Raw genomic sequence first — 15,816 nt, 5'->3', positions numbered from 1 at the left:
ACACAGAATTAAAAATAAAAAGCAATAGCATCTTTTTAAAATGAAGACAACAAAAGTATCTGCCTCACAGAGTTGTCAGGAAGGTTGAAAGTGTGGGTCTGGCAAGTAAAAAGCTACATACTTTTCATTTTAAAAATCAATTTTTCTAATCGATGTAATTATTGATTTTTCAGGATTAACATTCTCAATATTTCATCATTTATCAGTATTGTTATAATCAGTCTTAAACACTCACCCTGAAATGTCAGAATGCCTTCCTTGAAGCAAAGTGCTGTATCTCAAGGTATGTGTAAAAAACTCAAATACTCATTTGAAGATTCTGTCAAGTGCATTTCCAGGAAAGCTATCCTAACAGAAAAGTTTCTTATGTCATTGAACATACAGAGGAGTAGAGATGGAATCCTGTCAGTTTCTTAACCATTCTTTGATAAATCATGAGGATAAGCATTTTTCACGTCATACCCATCAGAAGTTCTTTGTTTGCTTTTGATTTTTAGTCCTGGGAACTGGACCCAACATTTCACCTCAACTCAGCAAGAACATGTTCCACCACCAAATAATGTCGTCTGCCCTTACTTAACCCTCTCTACATTTTTATTTCAAGACAGGTTCACTAAGTTGTTCAGGGTCGCTTTTTGAACTCATGATCTCCCTGCCTCACCTTCATTCTCCTCCAGCTAATTTTTTTTCTTCAAACATTTTTCCATCTGAAAAAGTAAACCATTCACCATTTAGCTTACTTACTAGGTCCTTTATATCTCAGTTCAATTGCATTGTCAAAATTATGGTAATTTAAAATACACATTTACCTGCTCAAATCTCTTGTTCTTGGCTTATATCTTCTGAAATATCTTGTAAGGAACCTCATTCACCCCAACATGGAGTCTAAGTACTTCATGTTTTAGTCTAATACTGAAACTTTTTATGTGTACATGTTTAAATCTTTATCTGAATTAGGAAGTAGTGAAGTGTGAAATTGGGCCTTCCATGTTTGTGTGTGTGTGTTTTAATTAATTTATTTTTTATTAATTAAGGTTATTCAATTTGCATCCCAGCTGTAGCCCCTCCCTTGTCCCCTTCTAATCCTACCCTCCCTCCCTCTGCTCCTCCCATGTCCCTCCCCCAGTCCACTGATAGGGGAGGTCCTCCTCCCCTTCCACCTGACCCTAGAAGTGTTTGGCAAGTTTTCTGAGGACTCGCTGTAAGATACTTCATCCTGTCTCCACTCATCCTGAGGTCTGCTCTGTTGGGTATCACATCTGTTGGTGCTCTTGGCTCTGACTCTGAGAAGGGGGGCTGATGATGAACAGAGAGCAAGCAGCCTGGTTGAGTACTCCTCATCAGTTAGTCCCCTCTCTTCCCTCTTCCACTAGCCTCTTAGCTTATATGACAAAGGTCAGTAACCAATGTGAAGGCCTCTCTGTTTCCTAGGTTGTACATTTGCAAGACTTTATAAACAATTGGTTTTTGTGGTGGTGGTTTTAGTTGTTGCTCTTTTCTTTTCCCTTCTCTTCTCTTCTTTTCTTTTCAAGTCACAGGCACCGTTCCCCGGTACCCAACCTCCACCTGCTTCTACTGTAGCTCTTTGCTCCTTAGAGTGAGAGTGCTTAACTGAGCCTGTGAGTTTTGTACTCTTGGGATCTAACTTCCTCAGAAGGGAAGCCAGATGCACCTTTGTTTCAGGAAAGTCTCCAGCTCATTGTGTCTAACAAGCCTTCCTAGAAATCCCTGGCATGTGGGTGGCACTTATTCTTAGTTTGCAGCGTAAGGGCAGATGTGTATTTATTTGCCCTTGCATATTCTGGTTATCATTTCAGAGGAAATTGGAGGTGGGTGGAATAAAACACCTGTGTTCCAGTATACTACTTGCCAGAAAGCCAATCGGCTTCTTCATTAACAGCACTCCTGTCTTCTGCAATTTGCAAGAACACCTTGTGCTTGGAAACAGGCAGTAAACAACGTGCACACACATTACCTTTGATGGCTGCTAAATATCCCCGGAGTTCTCTCTGCAGTCTGGTACCCTCTGCCTGAAAAATACACAATTACAGAGACGCTAAGCATCTATATTTTGCATGCAAACATGTAAAAAGCAATAAGATTCAGTTATCATTGCCAGAACCCTGTTATTGATAGAATATAAATATATAAGCACAGTATGAGCCAGATAATGTGCCCGCCAGTCTTGGTAATTATTATATGGTGGTATTCAGAAGGAAAAAGACAAATAAGATTTTGCTAAGAGTAGAAAATACAGTCGAGCAGACAGACTCTTATGTACCTAAGGAACACTTTCTCTTTTAGTTTTGACACCCGGGAATAGCAATACAGATGCTGTCTCCTCTGCTCAGAATGGTAGCTGGCTGTTGTAAGTCAGTCTGGTGGCCTGTGAGAAGGCAAATGCTGAGGCACAATGCTCTTCACATATCTTAGTCTTGTGATCATGTGCCAAAGTTGCAAATCGAACCTTTCTGCCTGAGATAATGGGAACAATTATGGCTGTCAGATTCACTTAACAAACCAACCAAATGATTATAAGTCATCATCCAACACAAAGCTTGAAATATCTAAGCAAATATGTGTATCACACAAACGGCATATACCCCTAAACAGCCAGTCAAAGAACTTGGAGTATATAACAGCCATGAAATGTCATAAAAACATAAAAAAATGTTTTAAAATATAGTCAGTGATACAATTATTAAAAAAAATCTGAAAAAAATGATTTACCTGAAGAACATGTTTGACTCAGGTGCTTCTTTTGGAGTACCAATGGAGGGCAGAAAGAATGACATTGTTTCTGCAGAATCCATGCAGCACGCAGGTAAAGTATATATTTGAGTTACTCTCAGGCTAGTTTTACAACTCTGTATACTATTAACATCGGATAAGAGCTGAGGGATATGGCATTTACTGGAACGTGTGAACTTCAATCAGAGTGATTCCATTTAGGATGGGAGAAGAAAATCGTCAAGTTCTAAGTAAGTCACTTCCCTCTTAGTGTACAGACAGGGAGTAAAATAAACATTCTAGTGTTCCCTTGACTTGATGCGCCATTTAGAACCACATGTGAAGGAAAACAGCAAAAAGCTGGGAAAAGTGGGTGAAACTCTAAAAGAAAAGAGTACTCTAGAAAAGCATTCAGCAGAGAAGCTAAAGGGAGAGGATTTTGAGGAAACACATCTGAGGTAAGGTGGAGAGTGAAGAGTTTCCAGAGGAGCCACAGTCCTCACTGCTAAGGCACAACCTTGAGAAACGGACTTTTCGCACTGAAATTTAAATCTAAATACAGTACATCATCCCCTGCCTTATCACCCCCTCACTTTCTACAGAGGCCATAATCCACAGTCAATTCTGGTCCAAAGGCACTTAATGGAAAATTCCATAAGCAATCCTAAATTCTCATTTGTGTGCCATGGTGAGTCATGCCTTGATCTCCCCCTCACAGAAATGTAAATCCTATGTTTGATGAAGGTACACACGCTGTGTATGCTTCGCACCCTTTTATCACTACCCTGTCTTCCAGGAAACTTTGTCTTATAATGGCCACCAGAGTGGAGCGCTCATCATGATGGTCTAGATATACCAAAGAGACTCCGTAAAGTTCTTGCCTAGAGTCAAAAGGTAAGAGTTTTGGACATAAGAAAGGAGAAAAATAGTTTGATGTGGTTATACAAACTTAGTAGCTATAAAAAGTTATTGTTGTTAACCTTCTACCATGTCTCATTTACAAACATGTAGATTAAGGTATGAATTATGGGAAAAACAATATATACAGGTTTGATATAATTTGTGGCTTCAGAAAATTTGGTCTGTATTGCCCAAAGAAGAGTAAATGTTGTATATGAAAGATGCAGCTATTGGACTTCTGTTGGTCCAAGTAGAACTAAATGTAGTGCGTAGGCCATGTAGTGACTGGAAGGGCCATGAAACACCATGCTGGGAGCCATCATACAGCCCTGATATGTCTCTTCTGTGCCTGGAGCCCTACAGTGTTTCACATGGGGAAGGAGCTGCTTGTTTGCCCTGGGTCCTGCATGAGAGGAACAAGTTAAGAAGCTCCTTTCTGCATTTCTGAAAGTAAGAACTATTTCTGTAGAAAGCCATGGAGGTACCTCAGCAGAATGTAGACCAAACTGCCCAATTAAATGAGTCATGGTGAACAATGAGAATGCTGACCTGCAGAAAGGGCAGAAAGACAACAACAAAGGATTCCGTAGAGTTGCTGAGCAGAAAAGCATCGTCGGAATTTGCAGAAACATTCAGAAAAGAACACAAAGCAGAAATGCTAAGGATGGTTAGAATGGTCAGGCGATAACAGAAGCTTGAACAATGGAAAGAGACGGGATGGTGCTGAGAGAGAAGCCAGGTTTCCCATCAGAGCTTAGGGGACCTAGAGGGAATCAAATCTGAGTTCAGAAAATGTTTAATTTTCCCCATAAGGAAATAAATATTTCAGTAACAACCCCATTGAGCTCTACATAAATTCTACCTGATCCCAAAATGCAATAGGCTTTGCAGAAAAATTCACCTACAGTATGTCATGATGTAGCTTCTTTTACATGTTGAAATTTGCCTACATCATTATTGTGGATGAACCATTCGATTTTCCTAGGAAGATTTAGAACAAAAGCAATCTGAAGCTGAAAGTTCTAAAGGGTGCATTTTAGGGGGATCTGGGTTCCTCAATGTCACATTCCCCAAACCAGAAAAGTAGAGAATTGGATCCTGTCAGTGGTTTCTCCACGGCTCATACAGAGGAATGATACACTGCAGCTGTTAGGCCAGAACCTCAGATGCCTCTGACTTTCGGACCCTGCCTCTGCTGTTCGTGGTTCTTCTTGGTAACAGCCCAGGGTCACAGAGATGAAGGAAGCCTCACTTCACACCAAGAAAGATGCTTTCCCTTCAGCATCTCATGCAAACAGCATGCAGAGTCCACTATGAAAACAGGTGGCCAGAGGCCACGAGGGTATGCCAGAGTCCACTGTGAAAATGGGCAGTCACGGGTCACAGAGTGGTTTAGAGTATCTGCAAATATCAATAGTCACAGGAATGCTCATCTCCCAAACATTCATGGAACAATGTATGTCAGATAAAGTCCACAATTAAGCCACTGCCTTTTCTTTGAAAACAAGAAAGAAAACTAAATTATTCATGCTCTATTCCATACACTGGATTCATCTCGCCAACAAGAAACAGTGTTTTTTTAAATAAAGTGAGATTCTCAGAAGAGATCATTTTTTAATGTAACAGTGAGGAATAGTTCAGACTGTACAATGCCAGCTTAAATAGACGAATTCAATTTAAGCCAAAATATCCAGGGCTAATTTAAATTACTTTCTTCCTTCCCAGTTATTAACATGTTTAATTTTTCCCATAAGGAAATAAATATTTCAGTAACAATCCCATTGAGCTCTACATAAATTCTACCTGATTCCAAAATGCAAAAGGCTTTGCAGAAAAATTCACCTACAGTATGTCATGATGTAGCTTCTTTTACATGTTGAAATTTGCCTACATCATTATTGTGGATGAACCATAGATGCCTGCAATTCAGAAAATCTTCATCTACATGTAACCATCCTCACATCTATTAAATAGGCCAGGATCATTGTCACTGATTAGGTGTGATGTTTCTAGGGCTTGGCTGTTGTTGGCTTATAACGGAAAATCATAGAGACTTAGCCTTTTCCCTGTAATCCTTTACTGTTCTATAATAGTTTAGCTGATGGCTTTCCTTCCCTACTCTCCTTGTCTGTGCTGGCCTTGTCTGCATACCTTTTTCTTTGTAATACAGCCACACCTTGAAACACTGACTTGCTACTGTTCTGAAAAATGCTTGACCAATGCCCTGTGTTTTTATGGTATTTGTTTTTCACATTCATTTGTAATGATTTCTCCACTTTTTCTAATGCTTCTTTTGTATCTCCATGGAACTCAGACCTCAACACAAGTTCTCCTCGACTTAAGTGGAAAAATCCTTATCCCACTGCTCTGTTCTCATTGAATCTGAATCCATTCTGAATTCCTCCGAGGATGGTCATTTCTATAACTCAGTCTGGAATTTGGTATTCTCTGTGTGTAGAAAATATATTTAAATCCCCACACCTGTACTATTACATGCCTTTACTTTTCCCAACTATGTTTTATATAATTCTCCACCAAATGGTGTTAAAATTATTATTCCACCTTGTGATCACAGTCTCTTCAGGGCTTATGGCCACAGGGGAGCAAAGAAATCTATTACAATTAAGTCATCTGAATTTCTTTGTAATGCTCTTCTTTGGAAAAGATTCAAGAAGAATCTTCTACCTACAAAGTCCCTTATCCTTCCACACACTACAGCATTGCAATATAGCTCCAGTGTTTTTCAGAAGTTTTCTTTTTTCAACTTAATCATTTATCAGTTCATCAGTAGCTACTTGCTATTTCTCAAGCTGAACTGGTTCCCAAGCTTGCACCTTCCCATACACAGCCTAAAGGATTTATAGCCCCTTTTCTTCCACATTAAAGCTCTTTCACTCAGTCTTCCCATGGGGTCTCACACACTTCCAGCACAGGGAAGAAGGAGACACCCCCTCAAGATGCCTTCTTCTCAGATCTCCTGGAAACATATGAAGGTTTCATCATAGAGGTTTCAAAAATTAGCCAGCACATACAAAGTTCTTATCGATTTAAAGGCCTCTGCATAGATCTGAGAATAGATGCCTCACTCAAAAAGCCTTAATGAGTTCTATGGCTTCCTGATTCTTTCTCTTGTGGGCAGTTCTCATCAACACACCCCCTAAGCATCAGTTTGAAAGTAAAAATCAAATTAACAGAGAAACACTACAGTGAGCACGTCAACAGTTAACATTTCAAAGATCCGTGTTAGTACAAGAATGTCACATTTCATGCTTAACTCAATGTGTTTTCAAGTTGCTTTTCAGCATGTTAGCCCAGAGTAACAAAAGCTTGCTAATTATTGATATGTCTGTCAGAGAGGGCAGACCACCCAAGCTTCAAAACAGTTTCATTTGTAAGAGCCTTCAGAACCTTGGACAGCCGCCACTGTCCACAAAGCACTATGAAGCACCCAACAAGCCTCAGTAAATGCCATTGAAGTAAAATGCCATGGTATGCTCTGGCAGTAACAGGCGGGCTTTCTATGAAGTGAGAGGATGAAAGCAGCTGTTGCCATGCCGCTTGACAGACTTTTGGGTCTTTGACTTCAGAAACAGGTCTCCATCAAGGTGTAATAAATACATGTAAAAATTAACACTAAAGAATTAAAAATACATGAGGAATTAATCATAGTAAATACGTACATCCCAGGCTGCAAGAGTCAACAAAGGACAATTTTATTAGCTTACTTTTATCCCAGTTAGATCTCTCCAGAAAAAAAAAAAAAAAAGAAGCCATAGTTTAGGTATTAATTTGATAGGATTATGAACACAATGCATGAAATCAAGCACTAGTTAGTCCTTGATCGTTTGGGGGGCTATTTTACATACCACCTTGTGTATGACATCCATAGGCAGGGGATGCCAATCACATATCCCTCACTGACCTTAGAAAAGCAGCCCCAACAGGTGTTATTAGTGAGGTTACACAGGTCTCAAAATCGCCTTAAGGTACCAGGGCCTTGATGTCTGTTTAAAAAGCAGTAACATTGAATTAGCTTATTAAATGTGGTAAATGTAATAAATGATATATCTTTTCAGGTAACTTTTGCTACACAAGTAGAAACACTTCTTTGTAAATAGGCATTCCATTAAAAAAAAAAAAGGCCACATTCAGGTGAAGCACCAAGATTTTGAGTTTTCAAGAGTGAGACAAGTTGGACATCTGTCAAGCTGGAGATGAACTCAGCTCTCAAATCCCAGCTGTGGGAATTCAACCTCACCTAGGCTGAGGAAACTGAAGTTGTTGGTTATTTAAAAGTAATTTTTGTATCAGTTCTTCAACCAGAATCATTCAAGAAAGTTCAAGTCCATCCACGGTGTGAATTGGGTGGGGGAAGTTCAGTAAAACACGTTGTGTTCACTATTCTGAGGAGCATTGGCCTAATCCAACTTTAAGAAGCCATAAGAACCAAAGCAAGAGCACTCCAAGGCCTCCCCCAGACTGTGGTGCTTGATGCCATTCTTGGGGACTTGATTTTTCCCAAGCAAAATGGTGGAGAAGAGTGAAACTGCAAGGCAGCAGTCTTCAAAGGTTCATTAGCCAGAGCTCCTGGAACACCATGGAGCCCAAAGTTGAAACCATTCATGGTGTCTACAAGAAGCTTATCAGCAATGGCATTATTTTTTATTTCTCTGAATGTCAGTTGTAAAGAAATGATTAAATGAAGTGTCATTCATAGTTACATATAAGTACATATAGAAAATAGGTTTCATTAATTCGCCCCTCTCAACAAGATGCTGAAAACTGGCATTGAGAAAAAAGCTTCTGTGTGAAACCCACAGTAATAGCAGATACATGAAACCTGTACCTCACAAGACAGAGCCTCACAATGATATTTCATAAGATTAAACTCCACCATCTCATCCATGATGATATGCCTACATGAATTCCCATCATCAACTTTATTATTTTTGGCCTTTGCTGACATTTCTGTCTTGAAAATGGTTGAAGTCATACATCCAAATTAGAACTGGCTATGATTTATAAGAGGTCAGGAAAGTTAACGCAATAATAAAAGTAATGTTAACAAAAAGTGCTTATCATATTTTAGACCTAAATAAAATTACATTATCAAAGAATTGAGACTCAATGAGGCCATAGTCAGTACTTTGACTAATAGGAGGTTAACAAGTAATGATGTCTGAATCCACATGTGATCAAATGGACCAATAGGCTACTCAACATACAGGCACCCTCAGAGAGCTAGAAATTAAGTCCTCCCTAGACATGTTTGGGTGCTGCTAAACTGTAGGACCGCATTTCAAAGGTAGAGAAGGCAACAGATCTGACACGTTTCTCTCACCTCACTTTGAGCACTACGTAGCAACAGAAGACATTGTTAAGAACTGTAGTCTAGGAGCTGGAGAGATTGCTCAGTGATTAAGAGGACTAGCTCCTTTTCCACAGGTTCGATTCACTGAACCTAAATGGCAGCTCACAATTGTCTATAACCAGTTTCAGGAGATTTGACACCCCCTTCAGAACTCTCCAGACACCAGGCATACAAGTGATACACAGACATTCGTTCAGGCGAAACACCCATGCACACGAAACAAAACTGATTGAAAACATATAACAACTATGTTCTACCGGTGGTTGTGGCTCCTGAGGGTAGGAGAATCAGTGTCCTTCAGAGACAAGCTCCCATGTAGGTGTCCAATCCCAAGTGGCTTTCCCATACTCATATTCATGAGCAATGTTAAAAGGACTCAGTGTCCATATACAGGCACATATGCTTATACATATAAGAATAAAAATTAGAGAAGAGATATGCACTTAGGAGGGAAGTAAAAGACACAAGAAGAGTGAGGAGAAGGGTGGCGTGATGTAGATGGCATGCTCATGTATAAGTTCCCGTAAAATATTTTAAAAACAGAATGCAGTTCTGTTTGCATAAAAGTTTCTCTAATTGATTGTATATTCTTTTGGTAAATACGAATATTAGTGCAGAGTATACAATGCATTCAAGAAGCAAGAGTGAATGGTATTGGAAATCACAGTTCTGGATCCATGGAGATGCAAGGATGTGCATAAAACAGTGAGACATCAGAGAAAATAACTTGTTTTTGCAAAGGTATCTAGCTGTGGTCCAATGTCTACCTTTCTCAGTCATTAACTTAAAGAATGCATAAAATCAGAGTTAAAATTAAATATATTTTGTACCTTTTGGCAAAACATAGAAAGCTAATTAAGAATCATTTGTATGATTTCTGTATTAATTTCCCTGAGTCCAATTAACCTGATTGTATAACCATGTGTATAAAGAACTTACATAAAAGCAAACCAACGAAGTCATCAGAGCTGCCAGTGAAATATAGCTGGAAGATGTGACCCACTGTCCTTAGAGATTTGTGCTTACAGGTTTATGAGCCTTTGTTTTAGTATGCACACATGTGTTTGTTTGGAGGAGGGAAGGGGAAAGAGTTGATTTATAAGGTGTACTAGGCCAGCTATTTAAATATATTTTCATCACTTCTTTAAAACCTACAGCACAATATTGGATAGACAAGGAAAGGGGTGGGTGAAACCGAAGGAAACTCAACAGGAGCCCCGCCCCTGCAATCAGCTCCCCTTAGGGTTTCTTGTTCAGGGTCCTTTATTGTACACACGGCCGGCAGCTCTGCTTACCATATTCTTTCACGACTAAATTGAACAGACTTGAAAGCTCTATAAAAACAACTGCTGTGTCAAGGTAAGGAAATGCATGAATGAGGGGGAAAAATGTGCCTTGATTGTCATTATTCCAGTCACAACAGAATATCTAAAATGCTTCTGAAACTGACACCTACAAAGTCTGAATTGTAAGCTGTTTTCTCAGGTTTCTACTAAAAACTACCATAGCATGGGGCCCTAACCAACAGAAATATAATTCCTCAGAGGTCTCTAAAACTGGATGCAGGGAGCCCAAGCTATTACAAGTTTGGGTTCTCTTTGGATTAGAAAGAGCTACCCTCAGTGCATCTTCACAGTGTGCAAAGCACCCCTACAGTCTCTGCCTCTCCTCATAACAGCACTGGCTGCACTGGGTTAGGACAAGACACATGAACTTATTTAACCTACAACTATACAGATGTTATCCCAAAATACAGGCACATGGCTAGGTTCTGAGGGTTAGCACTCAACATAGGATTTGGGGAAATCAAACTGCAATTCATGGTTGCACAAGGTCCTCAACGAAAGCAGTCAATTCAGCAATATAGTTACAGAGTCTGATACCGGTTGCCTCTTTATTACAGGAGCTGTTCCAAATATCACAGCTCTGCTATCTTCCAACAACTAAGAATAGAAATAGAGTTTTTTTTTTCCTTTTAGAAATGAGAAACTGGACACAGAAGCAGAAAACATGTCTCAACTTACATCAATTTATCACACACAAATTTATTGTTTGACCTTAGGTAGTCTGAGCTATTTAAGCCTTATATGTGCAGAAGAGCTACGCTGGTTCTCTGCCAATTCTGTGCTACAGGGTGTGACAAGAATGAAGGATGAAACCATCCAGGAAAAGTCAACTGTTGATCAATGAGAAAAATATAACCAAGAGCACCATTCCCTGTGTTCTCATACAGTCATCAATTATAACTTAAGGTGCCAAAATTTGTTACTTGTTTTTGGAAATCGATCTGGTATCTTCTCAGAAAATTAGGAATAGTGCTACCTCAAGATCCAGCTATACCACTCCTAGGCATATATTCAAAATATGCTCAAGTATACCACAAGAACATTTGCTCAACCATGTTTGTAGCAGCTTTATTTGTAATAGCCAGAAGCTGGAAACAACCCAGATGTCCCTCAGTTGAGGAATGGATACAGAAATTGTGGTACATTTACACAATGGAATACTCCTCACCAATTAAAAACAAAGAAATCATAAAATTTGTAGGCAAATGGTGGGAACTACAAAAGATCATACTGAGTGAGGTATCCCAGAAGCATAAAGACATACATGGTATATACTCACTTATAAGTGGATATTAGATATATAATACAGGATAAACAAACTAAAATCTGTACTGCTAGAAAAGATAAGCAAGAAGGAGGACCCTGGTTAAGATGCTCAATCCTTATTCAGAAAGAAAAATGGTATAGATATTGGAAGAGGGAGAAAACAGGTAACAGGACAGGAGCTTACCACAGAGGGCCTCTGGAAGACTCTACACAGCAGGATATCAAATCAGATGCTGAGACTCATAGCCAAACTTTGGGCAGAGTGCAGGGAATCTTAGGAAAGAAGGGAGAAGATAAAAAGACCTGGACAGGACAGGAGCTCCACAAGGAGAACAACAGAACCAGAAATCTGGGCACAGGGGTCTTTTCTGAGACTGATACTCCAACCAAGGACCATTCATGGAGACAACCTAGAACCCTGGCACAGATGTAGCTCAGTCTCCAAATGGGTTCTCTAGTAATGGGACAGATACTGTCTCTGACATGAACTCAGTGGCCTGCTCTTTGATCACCATTTCCTGAGGGTGGTGCAGCCTTCCCAGGCCACAGAGGAAGACAATGCAGCCAGTCCTGATGAGACCTGATAGGCTAGGATCAGATGGAAGGGGAGGAGGACTACTCCTGTCAGTGGACTGGGGCAGGGTATGTGAGGAGAAAAGGGATGGAGGGTGGAGTTGGGTGGAAATGAGGGAGGTGGCTACAGCTGGGATACAAAGGGAATAAATTGTAATAAAAAAAAACTCATGATTCCACAGAGTTTGCTTGATGTAATTTGTTTAGCATCGTGGCAAGGTGCTTTGGTCACATTGTCTGGCTTTAAAATGTGAGCTCTGGTTCACAGGCATCATACCTGGGTAGGCTGTTGATTCCCTCTGTCCTTGAGAAGTTTGTATAGTGCCATTGGGAATTTAGTGTCTTTGCTAGTCTTCACAGATGAGACATTCCTCTCAGGGGTAAACAATCACTCTCCCCAACAACAATCTTAACATTTGTTCTTGTACCCACAGATAAGGGCACCTTTTACCTTTCAGCAGGGAAACTGCTTTTTTCACTACAGTAAGCCACAAACAATCAAAATGAAGAGTTGTGGAGCCCGGTCCCAGTAGATACATCTGCAAAACATTCCCAAACGTAAGGCTCAGGGAACATTATGGAAGGGGGGTAGGTGATATTATCAGAGCCAAAAGGTCAGGGAGTTTGCTATGAGACTGTACCTTCTAGTAATGCTGGAAGCTACACCATAAGGACTAACCAACACGACTGCCCGAATGTGAGCTGAACAAAGACAACACCAATGGAAATGCCAAAATAGATGGGGAAAACACCACAAGGCCTCAACTTTACCCAAAGAACTACAGCAACCAAGGAATACTGTGAGTGGGAGAAATAGTCTTCTCCAAGATAGAAAACTCTGATTGGTTAACCAATACCAAATGGCCAGGTCTGGAAACAAACATACAAGTAACATCATAAAGACTGAGCAGGCTTTATATAGGAATACAATATGTATATACACATACACATGCAATACCATTTGTAAAAGAGGCCATAAACTTGAAAAAGTGCAAGAAGGGGTATATGGGAGGGCTTAGAGGGAAGAAAAGGAAGGAAGACATGTAATTCTATTATAGTCTTAAGTATTAGTAAAAGTAAAAATAAATAAATAAAATATGATCTGGGTCCCTGAGCAAGTCACTTAGCCTCTCTAATTTTATTTGGCAAAATGAAGGTGATCACAGGACTTACTTCCTGGAGCAACAACAAAGGCTGGGCAGCGGGCCCATCAAAGTCTTATAGAAGGCCCCGGCATATCACATGCTCTCGCTGTGCTCTCTATGTTACTATCACTACCCTCTTCCATGATTTTCAAATATTCAACTATGCTAAAAGAGAATCTTTCATAAATACTTCATAGAACTAAGATGGTTCAGTGCGTAAAGGTGCTACTCTGGCAAGCCTGGCAAGCCAAGTTTTGACCCCTGGAATCTGAGTAGACAAGTACCACACATCCATAATCCCAGTACTCTTATGGTGAGATTGGAGAGAGAGACGGGGCAATCACCTGGAAGCTTGCGGGCCAGATAGTCTGGAGTTTAAAGCTTATCAACAGACTCAGCCTCTGCAAGGTGGAAGGCAAGAGCCTGCATTTAAAAGCTGGTCTCCGACTGCCATACACATGCTGTAGTCATGAACATTCCCTCCATAGTTAACAAGCAAAGGCCCTACATTCTGCTCCACGCCATGGTGCAGACAAAAACCTTCACTAGGAACACGCCACACTTCCCAAACAACCTTTGTGGGAATTTGGAATGCGTCCTTGGTGTTCCTTGGCACTTCTAAGTATCAAATACACAGTCAAGCTATTCAGAAAGTTTTTTATGGTTTTAAATATTGCAGTAATAGACTGCAGGGGCACACGGGAGCAGTTTACACAGGTGTATGGGAAACAGTTAACATTTGATATGGGAGACATTAAGCTGATCTGAAAATTTACTGACCATGGAAACTAGAAGGCATGAATATTAACAGCAGAAGAATAATTAAGATAATTCCCAAAATGAAAGTTTTGTAACATAGCTTTAGTTTTCTCAGATACACAGCAAAATGACAACCGTAGGCCACTATGTCAATCAAGTAGATACTCTATTTACAGTTATAATTGGCAAAGCTCTTCTTGAAGAAAGTGTAAAAAACAAACACCTTCATATATTGTGTCTGATAGTCCAATGGGGCTTGGAAACTTAAAAATCGCAAGCTTCCTTAGAAGACACATAATCGGGTATGGGTTCCTATTCAAATACATATGCAATTAAAGGGCCACTATATCTCCTATAGCTATGAAATATTGGGATATGATTCCATCATAGGATGACTCTCTGGGGCACACCTCAAATGTAAAACTCAATTTAGAAGGCCAGAGTAGTATGTAGGAAGCAAGCTTTTAAAAGACTCCAGCTGGTGGTTGTTGAAAACTTCTTTAATTCTTCGCTGCATCTATCGCTTTACCGGACCTTAGTGTGCACAGAGCTAGACTTAAACGCATGTCTGGCTCTGGGTTTCAGACCAGCCATAAGACATTCCTGGTGATGCATTTCTGATTTAGAATGCATCCCAATGGCAGTCCCATCAATGGGATTACAGGATGACTTAGGAAGGACACAGTCCAAATGAGACAACCTAATGGCTGCAATCTCAAGTCAGCTGCAGTTTATGTATGTAGATTTACAACCACTCAGCTGGTTGGTCCCTAGGCACCCATGAGACAGATGCCTATTTCTCTACAAACCGGACCAGCACGACAAAGTCAGTTAGAGGGATGTTCCCAAATAGGTAATGAACTTTTCTCACAGGTGGAAGTGGAGTTATAGAGAGAGAGAAAGAGAGAGATACATATATATATATATACACATATATTTTCAATATCATTATTCAATTTCTATTAAGAGGCTGATATATATGATATACATGCATATATATATATATATATGACTCTTAATAGATATTGAATAATGAGAAACCAAACCCTCCTCGGTTGTGATGATTGACCCAGGTAGGTAAAAGATAACTAAAGATAAGTAACAGAATAGGATATATTAACAGAAGTCTTTAGAGACTAACATGAAGAGTGCCTTCCTGGAACAATCTCTTCAAGTGGGAACAGGCACCACAGGAAATGGCAGCAGCAATGATGTTAAAAATGTCTTTAGTCTCACTGATGGAAATTCCAGTTCTTTTTAAGGCTTTTGATTTATGTCAGATAGAATTGGGGCGAGGCAGACCATTGCTAATAAGGTAGACACATGAGTAAGGAGGTTAGAGATGTTCAGATTATCTAACAAATATGACCAGCTTCTTTTCCCACCTGGCACCACAGACAGCAACTGTGGCGTGGATATGACATGGGCCAACCCAACCCACATGTATCCACCCTCTGTAACCTCTCATAGGACCCAACGTGATTGACAGCCTTGATGGGTTACATTTTTTTGGAAGACTTTAAAATCAAGATTACGCAGACAGCACAAACTATACATACATACATACATACACTCATATATATACAAATACGTGTGCATGTGTGTGTGTCCTCTTGTACATGTCCCATGAGTGGTGTTGTTGAGGGTGACTAATAGAGATAGTTGATTTAGGGATGAACTGTATATATATATATATATATATATATATATATATATATATATATAT

The 15,816-nt window shown here is 39.8% G+C and overlaps 1 protein-coding gene across 4 annotated transcripts in view; it reads right to left on the bottom strand.

The window, feature by feature from the left end:
• Positions 1-15,816, bottom strand: part of Amph (amphiphysin) — a 200,798-nt gene that overhangs the window by 86,117 nt on the left and 98,865 nt on the right. For all 4 annotated transcript variants that reach the window (XM_055603943.1, XM_055603944.1, XM_055603946.1 and 1 more), the window contains exon 3: positions 1,976-2,030. In XM_055603943.1, coding sequence (XP_055459918.1) covers positions 1,976-2,030 — 55 coding nt within the window. The remainder of the gene's footprint in view (positions 1-1,975; positions 2,031-15,816) is intronic.

The sequence above is a fragment of the Psammomys obesus genome, unplaced genomic scaffold (assembly GCF_907164565.1).
Source record: "Psammomys obesus unplaced genomic scaffold, mPsaObe1.curated_primary_1811, whole genome shotgun sequence".
Lineage (NCBI taxonomy): Eukaryota > Metazoa > Chordata > Mammalia > Rodentia > Muridae > Psammomys > Psammomys obesus.
This window is presented reverse-complemented; position numbering and strand designations above follow the sequence as displayed.